Genomic DNA, 12,533 nt, shown 5'->3' on the forward strand with positions numbered 1-12,533 from the left:
ATAAATCTTCTCTATCTCACTGCCTCCTTTCCTCCCTCTCGTTACTATTTCGCGCGATTATCTCGATCGATGGTTCATGTTCGTTCGACACCAAAAACCGCGCGAGATTCTCTCATCCGTTACATCGCGTCCCGCGAAAGCACCGAAAGAAATGTTTGATATGAATTATCATTTATTTCGTTGATATGCGACTTACAAAAATTTTCTTATCTTTTAATTAAAAAATTTTATTTATTTAATCAAAATAAAATTTAATTATTCGTACCAAATGATTAGCACAACGAAATTTTTTAATTACAAAGTAAAAAAGTTTTTGTAAGTCACGTATCAACAACATAAATTGCACACATTGCAATTAAAAAATTTTATATACTAAAATTTCTCTCAGTGTGTGTTCTGTTCCATGAGTTTTTTTCGTTTTTGCACTGCAAAAAAGATTCCATTAATGGTTTGCATAAATGCGGTATAAAGAGAATGTCATATAAAAGTGATCCGTTGTAAATAAAGTATTCTCGAGAAGTTTCTCTTTTCCAATTCCTGTGTCTGGTTTGCCGTGTCTCTTTCATTGCTGTCATTACTGCTTAACCTACATTCGGATTTAAATATGTCAATCTCATTAACGTAACGTCATCACGGTTTACTTCGGTTTACTGATTTATTCGCGCACACCAGTCGCTGTCGAACACATATCGGCTGTTAAAGGACATTGTTATGAGCGTGTTACGACAGATCGCGAATCGCGTTCGAATTCGTCGTGCTTAAGCAGCACGTTTGTGTGACATGCAAGACATGCATTATACTCGCGTCTCATGAATATTCATCGCTTTTCCCTGGCGTCTCTGTACGTCTGGCGACGTAGAATTCGCAATCTTACTAAAATCCCCAGGCAGGTGCACTTGTGATCTGCTTAAGAGTCAACCCGTTCGTTTTGCCGAACACCTGCCCTTAATATCGTGCTGGTACAACATCGACTTCAACATGCGTGATGGCCTTCTTGGCCTTTTTTGAATGAAAAATTCACGATACGATCGTGTGTATTCGCGAAATAAAATGCATCGTGCGTGTACGACAGAATGCTTGAATCTGTAAGGGATTATAACGAGCAAGGTGTGGATTGCAACCTTGGCCATGATTCACTTATTGTTGTTGCGCTGATGAGACCACGCCTGGTCGCGCGATAAAAATTCTATCGTGCGCAAAGAGAGAGAGATATATATATATATATATATATATATATATAAGAATTTAATTATTTTTTAATATGAAGTATAATTAAAATATACGAAGTATATTTAAAATAATATATGAATATATTAAAAATAATATGAAGTATAATTTAAATATTAATTTCTTGTTTATTATATAATACTATACTTATACAACACTTAAAAAATTTCTGGTAGAAAATATGACTAATCAGAAAATTTTGATCATATCAATCAGAATTCTGGTTATCTTGATTAAAATTATAATAATCAAAAATGTCAAGCTCTATTTTGCAAAGCAAATTTAATTTTATCTATTATATTGACTTTATTATAAGAATATTTTATATTATATTATATTATTTAACTGTTTGCGTTTGGCTGAGGAGGATTAAGTAAGTCGAAAGGTATTTCGTATTCGTGAAAACTAGTACACTTTTTAAGATTATAATAAACTAGTTTTATAGTTGTTATCTGAAATTGGCTCTAAAATTATAATAGATTAACTTAGAAAATTCTGATTGTCTGGTTTTAAATAGAATTTTAATTAATGCAACCAGACTTTTTTTTCGTGTTGGAAATATAATGTCATTGAAGTACATCTGAGTATATTTAAGTAATGACTGACTTTATCAAACAAAACAGCTCAGTGAGTATTTACTGATTCTTTAATATGATTGGTTCTTTAGTTTTTCACTCTAAGTGTGAAAACCTCTTATAATAAAGAATCACCGAGTGCTCACTCAAATGTTTTATCTGCTGAATAATTACTCAAGTATACTCAGATATATTAAATGATATTCTATTTCCTGTTATTATATAACAAAAATTAATATTAAGTAATTTTATATTGTTATTTCATTTAAAAATTGTCAAGTTTCCGTGGCTTATCCTATACTTATTATATCCTCTCTTTTTTTTAAATATACGCACAATATTTGATAAAAAATAATTTTGTATATGATAGTTATCATCTTTTGAAAAGAAAACGGAAATATAATTTTGGATCTTAAGTATCTTTTATTTAAAATATAATTTGATTGAAACTGAGTCTGTTATTATTGATTCAAACAATACGAGATACTAATAGGCAGAAATTTTATTATTAATGATTGATTTACTGCTCTACGGTTGACAAGTTAAATTGTAGGGTGTATCTCGTGAGATTCACGAATCTTTTTGATTTCTATAATTAACTTATCGATTATATACCGATATAAAGATATGTTATATACGATTAACGTATACGGCAAAAAGATATCGATCCGCCTATTGATCTCCTCCTCGAACGATGAATCAGCCCTACGGTATCGTATGGAAATTAAGCGAAGTATAATTAATGCCGCGCGAACATATGATATCTCAGCGCCGCGCGTTTCGTTGATGAATCATCGTGCGTGTAGCTTGTACGGTTCAAGACGAACACGCTTTATTAATTAACACGACTCATTTGGTTCGATGCCACTAATTGCGGCTCTGACCCGCCTGAATTCCTGCGAATTTTCTTCGTCCAGCGAACATCGCTATCTCCTTTAACGGTCCGTAGTGAGACGTGGATTCTCGTTTAAAACGCAGTAAATCCATAACCGAGTATTTTAATGGTTAAATTTAACTGCTCCGTTGCGTGTAATTTCTCGTTTTACGTGACCACGTCGTTTTCACGGCGGGCGGTATCGCCTAGTCAAAGTAAAACGCCGATTCGCGTACGTCGATCGTGACGATTACTCAACACTTGGGCATTCGTTATAGAATCTGTGTACGCAGGACAGATGGTGCGTATTCATATACGCACGTATGTAGCATCGAGGAATTTATTGTGGAAATCTCTCGGCCTTCATTTCAACCCCGCTGCGTCCCGTGGATTCCTTCGTATTCCAATATTGTGCGATCGACTGCACAACAATCCGGCGTCTTTATCCACGCAAGGTTGCTCGCGTCGCGTATCTTTGGAATATTAATTAATGGTAAACTCGTGTGGCCTCCGAATTCCAATATATCGGCCTCTCGATGAGACGCTCATTATTATTATTTGCCTGCGTCTTTGATAATACGAGTTGCGCGCGGAATTAATGTATGACTTTGTTTTATATTGTATACTTAAGGCGCGATATTTATACTAGAGAAGCGCAGCTTGAAGAATAGTCGATTTGCTCTTGCATTCTATTATGATTTTAATTTTCGTCTTCTGTTTATGTACAGAATCATACAATGAAAAACATTTCGTGTTTGTTTTGGAAACGATCCACTCAATTCCTTGTGTTAAAATTTTGTGTTGAATTTTTTAACATATTCAAATGTTAACTAACATGATGACATGTCACTTAAATAATTTGTGTTAAATTTTACTCGAAAATATATTTTCATAATTTCCTTACAAATTGTCAGTATTATCTTTTGTGTTTATCAAATTAATACATAAATTAATACATAAATTCCGTTTGATATATGCGAAGTATGTTACATTTAATACAAATTTTCCAACGATGGCAAAACGCGGATCATTATTCTATCTTTCGGTCGATTATTTATTGTGTCTGCAAACTTGTGTATCCCCGACGTGTTGCAATTACATACATCGGTACTTAGTCGTCACATATTCGTGCGGTGTCATTGTGCTTAGAGGACATTTACGTCGAAGAGAATAAATACAGCGTCCCTCGTCCCTTTCGGACCTCGTTTTCCGTTCGTCCATTCTTTTTTTTTCTCTCCTCTACCTTCGCTCATATCTCGCCTTTACCGGATATCGTGGGACTCTACATCGTCTCGTGTATGCAGAAATAAGCCGATATTTACATAATATAATGCGCGTAAAACGCGTCTGAGGAGATTCGCCTCATCTCGCTGTCGTGGCGGAAGAGATGGCGATGGCGAGAAGAGAAAGAGAGAGGAACGGCGTTTTGCAGACGCGTTACTTGTAATCGAATGTGACGGTACGTCGTGCCTCGCACAAGTCCGTTGTAAATCAGGAAATCCGCCATCCTACGCCCACGTCAGATTTATATCGTTCTTAAACGACGTCGTGGAACGTCGCTTGATCGGCCGTTGCGTTGTTTTATCACATCGTACGTGCGTGTTTGCATATCTCGAATAAACGTGTGGAATTGTTCTCGCGTATTGCATTGATAATAAAGTAACTGGTTATTTGTACAATCGACCAGTCACCTGCTACGACTTGCGAAACGCCATTCACGGTTGTTTCATTCGACTCGGACAATATTTATCGTCGCGGCTACCGATTTTATCGATCACGAATTGGAAATGAAAAATAGAAATAGCTAAATAATGAAAGTCTTATCTGGCAAATAACAGTCGTCCGCTTTTAGAATGACATTTCACGACAAAAAAAACTATTGCAAGAGATATGATAAAACGCGCGATTGCAAAAAAAAAATAATTTTGTGTGTTATGAAATAGTTTAGTTTATGGAAACACGGATGATAAGACGAATCGCCAATTCAGAGAAAGAAATACAGATATTTTGTCTTTCAGCCAATTTCTAAGAAGCGTCTTTAACGAAGCATTATTCTGTCCGTCTGCCTTACATCGTGAATCGTAATTACATTCTTTGTTCAATTAACAATCGCATTGTCGTGATTTTCTTTGCTTTATAATCTCTTTAGAATTTTTTTGCAAATTTGCTGGATAGTTTTTATGCTGTTTTTAAAACTAAAATTACCGATTGTATCATTTTGACTCCGCTAATTATTTTAACTTTTTTTTTATATTATACAGTACAGAATTGAAAATATGTGAATATAATAGAAGTAATTCTAATGACATAAATAATATCAAAATAACTTTACTAACTGAAAATAAAAAAAATTAAATTGGCATCTTCGACCATTCTTGCGATATTATCGGCGGTTCTAAGAGAATAACTTTAGATTAAAAAAAACTGTATCTATATTTAGCGATAAGTTGTTTATAATTTATTTGTCAATGGAAGCATAATTATCCGATGAATCTTCTAATCTTTATTGGCTTTGTCTTGTAACTGGATTTGAAGTATGCAATTATTTCTATGGGAAGCTTAGAAATTCTGAGGCTTCAGGGCTTGACACTCGAAATCTAATTGACTCTAACGAACTTTCTTTGCATAAAGACGAGCCGACAAGCTCTCGACTGCAGTTTTCTTGGCTAGTTTAGTAAGCTGCATACCAGAGAGATTGTCAAGGGTCTTTTAGGACCGGGACAAAGGTGGTGCTTCTCATGTCGTACAGCTCGTTGTGCATTGTGCACTTTCCGGGAAAACTAACCCCGTTCACGGAAGTTTGATATTATTTATAAGTGATGGGCCTCGGGGTACGATGGGAAAGAGTTAAGCGACTTCATTTTGGAGTGGCGGTACTTCCGGGCGCAAGATGAGAAACTTTCGACGACTATACAAGTATCATCACGGAAACGTATACACTCGTGGGCGAAAAGCCTGTCTGTGTAATCAGTTTTAACTAACTATATGTGGGAAATGAGATAATGAGCTTTTCGATGTCGTGTAGCTTCTACATTTTCGTGCAAATTGATAAGATTTAAATTTTGGCAAATTAGCGAAGAATCGAGATAATTTGTGTTTCTATGATATTAATTTTAAACTCTTAATTTAAATTTACGAAAAATTAAGCTCAATTTTTAATCAGCTTTCTGATGATTATATATAATTATGTTGTCGTCAAAGCTTCTCGGTAATGTAATTTACATTCGATGTTTTGCTAATGATAGCGTAATAAAGCGAAGTAATAAAGTTGTTAATGAGATACGTGATTTTAGAATGACATGGAAAATGCCTGGGTCTCTCTCTCTTTTTAACGACTTTAAATATATCGCGTGTTGTGAAGAGCCGTGTTGAAAGCAGCTATCGGTTGATGCTCGAGCGCTATCATTTCGCAAAATGGTAGGACTCGGAAGTATTACCGCGAAAAGTCGTACATTGCAGCTTTATAAGGTATCGATTTACGATATAAGATTTACGACGTGGGAGTATATCTTACGTACGATATCGTTTATTTTTATGATTCTCTTTTCTCGTTTATGTTCTCCATGCCTTAAGGAAATTCTATACCAGGATAAAATACTATTTGTGATGATTCATATCACTGATTTCTGAGAATTCAGATGATTTATATTTGCTCAATCGTGATACATATTTATGTATCTATTATACGTCAAAAGTATTTTTATCGCTTGAGTCAAAATCATCCATTATTTGCAAAGTATTAATGTAAACCGATCCGAATAGATATTCAATATCATTACACGATGTTTATTGATCGTTAATATTTATGACTCTAAGGGCTATATTGAGTCTTTAGATAGTATATTTTGTTTAAAGAGAGTATCTCAATAATATCGTACAGAATAATATACAATAACACCCAGAGGAAAGTTTCTTCGATTTAAAGAAATGTTTCTTTGAGTTAAAGAAATCTTTCTCTCGGTGAATATTGAGTGTTTACGGTCTCTTTACATCTCAGAAGAAAATGAAATTTGAAGAAAACTTTATCTTTGTTTTCAGCAACCGCAAGAAGAAGTAAAAGCTGAGGAGACGAAGCAAGAATCGGCTGGAGGAGACTCTCCTGCGGAGGTTGCGGAGGTCACGACGCCCACAGAGGCCACCCCTGCCAGTCCGAACACTGCCACTTCTCCAGACAATAAGGAAGCCAAAAAGAAGGAAAAGGTAAGGTCGACTTGCATCTGCGCTCGCCGATCCAGACTTAATTAAATCCGTGCTTGATAAAATACATCAATTTTCCTCATATCACGATAGGATATCGAAACATATTCACGTATCATCAATTGTTCATGTTAATTTAGAAGCTTTCCTTCTACGAAATGTGATGCTAATAATTACATGCGATTGCCGATTGCTATCAGACATGTCTCCTCGTTTTTCTAGAAGAAAAAGTGGTCCTTCAGGTCGATCAGCTTCAGCAAGAAGGACAAGACTAAGCCGAGCCGCGATGAAACGCCCAAGAATGGAGACGTCACCAAGGAAGAGCCACTCGCAGAGGTGAGTCGCGAAAGAGCATTCTACAAGAATATATTGTTGCTCCAATTGATGGAGTGACAAGAACTTGCTTTGCTAAAACACTGCGCTTCTCAAAATAAACATAGGATCTGTTTTTAACGTTATTTCGGTACGATTGCAAAATTCGTTACCTCTCGCTTTCGGGAGAACGAGATGTTATATTTGCCTGTATGTATTTTTCAATTATCCAATGTTTGTTTGGAAACGTTTCTGCCGAATACTCGTAATTGAAAAAACAATATGCATAATTTATATCTCTCAGTAACAAATAATTGGATAATTTTACCTCTTAACTAAATTTCATAACACCGATTGTGCGTTTTCGCGCTAAACAATTATCACGCTCTCGTATCGAGTTCAATTTTCAGCTCGAGCTAATTACTCCGCTTTTTGATATCATTTGCGTTTATTCTCGAAAAAGTCGCAAGTTTTTAATTTTGTCGATATTGCCATTTCTTGTTATCGACGCAACGACAAATAAAACCCGCGCGACGATCCCGACGCGTTACGCAATGCGCTTCGATAGCATGAGGCATTACTGCAAATAAAATTGTTTTTTTGCGTTCATCCAACAATTCTCGTGAAATACATACATATCGCAGCGCCTGAACAAGTTCCAGGACAAGGCAGCGTAGGTGCACAATCGTAACGCGGGGAAAAACAGAGCGATCGGCTTTACGAGCGGCAATGAATCGCCGCGACCCCGTTCCGACTTCCTCGATCTTTTGCCGGCTGCATAATCGCCGCGACCGAATAATCGACCAGCCAGCTGTGTCGAAAAAGTCTCGACCAATAACGGCCTATGTTTGATCAAGCGTAGCACTTCGTGTTTCCCTTGAAGTTCGTGCCGCGATCCGCGTGCGCCGCACGAAGATACCTAATCGCGAACGGCCACGCGATAGCCATCACGGGATTAGGAACGGATTAGGACTCATGACATCCCTATGCAATTAAATCGTTGCTCTCCTTACCCAAGTCTCAATGTAACTTAATCTAAATTAATCAAATTCTGTATTCTGTTGTAATTATTGAATTCGCACACATTCGTTGATAGTTTTTTAATTATTCGCATCTGGTAAAAACTGACAGTTTAAAAAAAATGTTTTTAAAAATCTTTCTCTAAATTTCCCTATACATAGCTTAAGTTAGCCTAAAGATCCTACAATAATTTGATTAGGAAAAATTTCAAGCAAGAGTGAAAAGAAGAATAATATATACTGTCTCTTTTTATATGTATTCTCTAAAATTTTTAGAGTGAATTGTCACTCTGATGAGTGAAATTAAAGATTGAAAATTCAGCTACTCTCTTTCAAAATTTTGAAGTGAGATTTCATTCTGAAAAATTTAGAGAGTATTCTGTCTCATTCTTACGTACTGAAACTGATAAAAACAACAGTTTGTTTTGTGCTAATCAAAAGTTTGTAGCCAAATTCTGTTATAGGGTCTCTAGGTTAACCTAGAGACTGCTAACGTCACTGAACAGAATCGAGGGCTTTCGGTGCTTAATTGACTCCGGAGCGTCCGATAAATCTGGAAGGTGCTCGCGATTATCAGAGATTTATTTGGTAGAAACGATCATCTTAGCGCTTTGCGTCCGCGTTAATAAAGTTTTGTTAGTATCCCTCATGATTTCTCGGTTCTCATATTTATCGACAGGACGAGGGCCATTTCCCCGGTGTCGTATCATTGTCGCTCAGGGAAATGATGAAGTATTATGCAGCTACACGTTATATCTCGTGACGCTGACGGCGCAGCCATTACAAGGACGCGACGGCCTTTCACGAGCTCCGTGAATGATGGAGCTCATTTTGTAGATGTTATTATTAATCTTCGTCGTTGCGGCTTAACAAGCTATTCCACGTTACGCGCGCTTTATACCTTGATCAGTGCGATTATATTGTGATCGCGCGATACCTCGCGTCATAAGGATGCACCGAGTCTCGGAAGCTTCAATTGGACGATCGATTCTTGGAAAATTAACGACGTAATATTGTAATAATATATGAATAATTAAGTTTTTCTCATAACATAGTGTGATAACAACAAACATAGCTGTAGCAATTTTGTTTACACAGGAAGGATGGTTTTGTTGAAATATCTAAAGATTTAGCTACTACTCTCTAAAACTTTTAGAATGAATCTTTCTCTGAAGAGTAAAGTCTCACACTTTGAAAATTGAACCACTCCTTTTTAAGACTTAATTTTCACTCTTTGGAATGAGATTTTTTCCAAAGCATTTAGAGAGTAGATATAGACGTGGAAATAATTGTTGGATCATCAAAATAGTTATGTATGTAGGACTCTCAAACTAATTGTTAGAATGTTAAAATTTTTTATAACATTGCTCATCGCGCTTGAGATTTTCGCATAATTATTAGTCCAACAAACTTATTTTTAAATCTGTATCCAGCTAAATTTTTAGATACTTTAGCAAAATCGTTTCTTCTGTGTGTAGCTCACACATTTCTTTCTGAGAAAATTTTGCGTTAGATTGTGTACATTTAGAGATTGAATACTAATATCATTTCTACCAACATAAATGAACTTTAATCTCGGTTTAATTTACCTTTTATCTCTTCCTAGTTCTTCAGAAAGATAAAAAGTAAATTAAACCGAGATTAAAGTTCTCCATTGGTAGAAATAAGAGCGTCGATAAGAATGAAAGCAACAACGTACTTCGCTTGCATCCACCTGCTGAAGTCACGTTCTGAAAAGCATACTGGGATAATTATCCTGAGGCAGCAATGAATCATCATAGTTCTTTCCGGTCAACGCAAGCAGGCAGCTGCGATTCGTTTGCCGGCAGATGCATAATAAATAGCGACTCCAGCTCTCGCTTTTCTTCCCGTTTCTCTCGCAATTTTTTTTTTCCTCGCTCTCTGCAGCTTCCCGTCTTATCTTGCCCTCTCGAGTACATAGTCTCACGTAAGTGAAGCATGTAGCCGTAAGATCTCGCGACGGCTGATCCTTTCGTTTCCTTCACCACCTTCCTCTTCGTCTTCCTTTACAGTCTGCAGTTCAGCCGCATTCGCGTGCGTGGTCTCCCTTCCTTCCCTTTCTTCGTCGCCACGACCTCGACGCGACAGAAAGAGAGTGGGAAGAGAGAAGAACAGCCGTGACTCATCCCTCCGGTTCGTCGTACCTCCTCGCGCGCAACTTTCGTGATAGGCCGTCGTGGAAAACCGGCTCTTCGCCGCGCGTGGTTAAATTATCCCCGCCGGTTGCTTGCCTGCCTGCTTGTCTGCCTGCCTGCCTGCCTGCTTGCCTGCCTGCTAGCCTACCAGCCAACCAGCCTGATTCCTTGTCGCAGCCTCCAGCTTCGACCAGCAGCTCATCCCGATAGACAATGGCTCTTTGCCCGATATTAAACAAGCATGATAATTTTATCGTCGGATCAGTTGACTGACTATAAGTTGTGGTATTGTTAAAAATTTATTCGATTACTATCCGACGTAATGTCGTTGTAGCACTACTCGCGTTATTATTCGGAGTTATTCTCCCGCTTTATCAGTCGGTTTGACGAAAGTAAGAACCTAGATGTTGAAGACCCTTCCGATTGGAGATGGTATAATGACGGGACTTCATTAGCGTTGTTACGTTATTTATAGACTCCGCGCGTCTTACGGTACTTTTTGCTTTATCGGCAGACTATCGGCATATCATTTTTGCATCCTGTTCTCGCAGTCGTTTATCACCGCGAGTGATGGATGCGGTCGTATCGCTTGGACAGTTGAAAACATGCATTCTCCATAGCGCGGGATGGACTGAAGGTTCTGTGCTCTCATGGAAAGAATTCTAGATATTTATAGCTTGTATCGTCTCGTTGTCGACATTAATGTCCTTGATGAATCGGACAGTTGCTGCATCTTATTTATTATCCTTCGAGCGAGTTTGGCAGTTATTCTTTCTCTAATTAAATAATAGATACAATATTTAGACAATTATTATTTGAATTTATTCGATGGTTATACAACAGTTTTGTGGTATATCTGGTATCATTACGCGAAGAAAAATGATTGAGTAATTTTTATCTTACAAGACTAGTAAAAATATTCTGTCTATTTTTCACAAAGTTTACTTGTTTGAAAGTAAAAATCCTGGAGGATAAGGTAAAAAGTACATTATAGTAAATCCATTCAAAGTAATTATTATTTTACAGTAAAATAAATCATATTCTCGAAATTTTTAGGTAAGCATGAACAACTCTCAAGACTTTATATACTTGTATTTTTTGCCCTGCAATAAAATAAATTTTGTCAGCACTAAGGCAAAAAATACTCACCAATAAAGTAAATTCTAAAGTAAATTTCTAAGATATATGGTAATTTATAGATTTATTTTACGAAATATGTAAAAAGTACCTTATAATATTGCTATACGATGATTGCTGATGATTTGACCAGAAAAGTAAAGTAAATTTTGACGTAAATGTTCCTATGTCCAATTCCAAAAATTTACTAGAATTCTAATGCATGTTACTTTACATTTTTCTCCGCGTAGTAGATGCAGAGAGAGAGAGAGAGAGAGAGAGAGAGAGAGAGAGAGAGAAAAAGTTTGTTATTGTTCTAGAGCTGTGCCCTCTAAGAACAAATTAATGTAAAGATGATATAGAAAACAAAAAAGAAAAAATTACAAAAATTAAAGTAAACGAGTTACAAAAAAACAATGAATTTAGCAAAAATAAAATAAAGTATAACACAAAAAATATAATACAAGAAGAGAAAAAGATAGAGTGAGAGAGAGAGGGGGGAGGGAGGAACATCTCAAGGATAATAACCTTCGAATCATCGTGAGTACCACCGCGAGTTTTAGCCGTTCAACCGCGACTTTCACTCCCTTCGAACGGCCCAGCATTCCGGAGTCATTAAAGAATTACAAGTAGTATGCAACCGCGTACAAACGTTGTTGTATGCGTAATAGCGACATGACATTGTTGAGCATGTTATGACATGGTCATGCTGGTTGCAGAGTCCTATTGCTCTCACCAACCGGTTTATTTGTTGCACGTCGGGAAGCGCATCGCATGCGGATTGAAATTTTTCGAGCAGTTAGCGTTAAAAAGTTTTCCCATACTTAATAATTCATTCTTCAACACGTTGACGTTTTAATAATCATGCGTTTATATGTATCATGATTATATAAACTCATCGCACTAAGTACTGCTGGTTAATGGATACGACCATAAATAGACTTGTTAATTACTCTTGTTCTAGAAAGATTATTTGTCTAAGACACAATTATTAAGCGACTTTTTCGTCGCATGGTTCAACTGCGCTAACACATTTTTCTATTTAGTAGTCTATCTA

The 12,533-nt window shown here is 36.6% G+C and overlaps 2 protein-coding genes across 6 annotated transcripts in view; one reads left to right on the top strand and one right to left on the bottom strand.

Moving 5' to 3' along the window:
• The window catches only part of LOC105146486 (A kinase anchor protein 200), a 146,499-nt gene that overhangs the window by 100,726 nt on the left and 33,240 nt on the right, over positions 1-12,533 (top strand). For all 5 annotated transcript variants that reach the window (XM_087413010.1, XM_087413009.1, XM_087413007.1 and 2 more), the window contains 2 exons: positions 6,715-6,876; positions 7,096-7,209. In XM_087413010.1, the coding sequence (XP_087269136.1) occupies positions 6,715-6,876; positions 7,096-7,209 (276 nt within the window). The remainder of the gene's footprint in view (positions 1-6,714; positions 6,877-7,095; positions 7,210-12,533) is intronic.
• Positions 1-12,533, bottom strand: part of LOC147907438 (uncharacterized) — a 39,214-nt gene that overhangs the window by 10,246 nt on the left and 16,435 nt on the right. The window lies entirely within an intron of this gene.

Source organism: Acromyrmex echinatior, chromosome 14 (assembly GCF_024713525.1).
Source record: "Acromyrmex echinatior isolate Ae372 chromosome 14, ASM2471352v2, whole genome shotgun sequence".
NCBI classification, from domain to species: Eukaryota; Metazoa; Arthropoda; class Insecta; order Hymenoptera; family Formicidae; genus Acromyrmex; species Acromyrmex echinatior.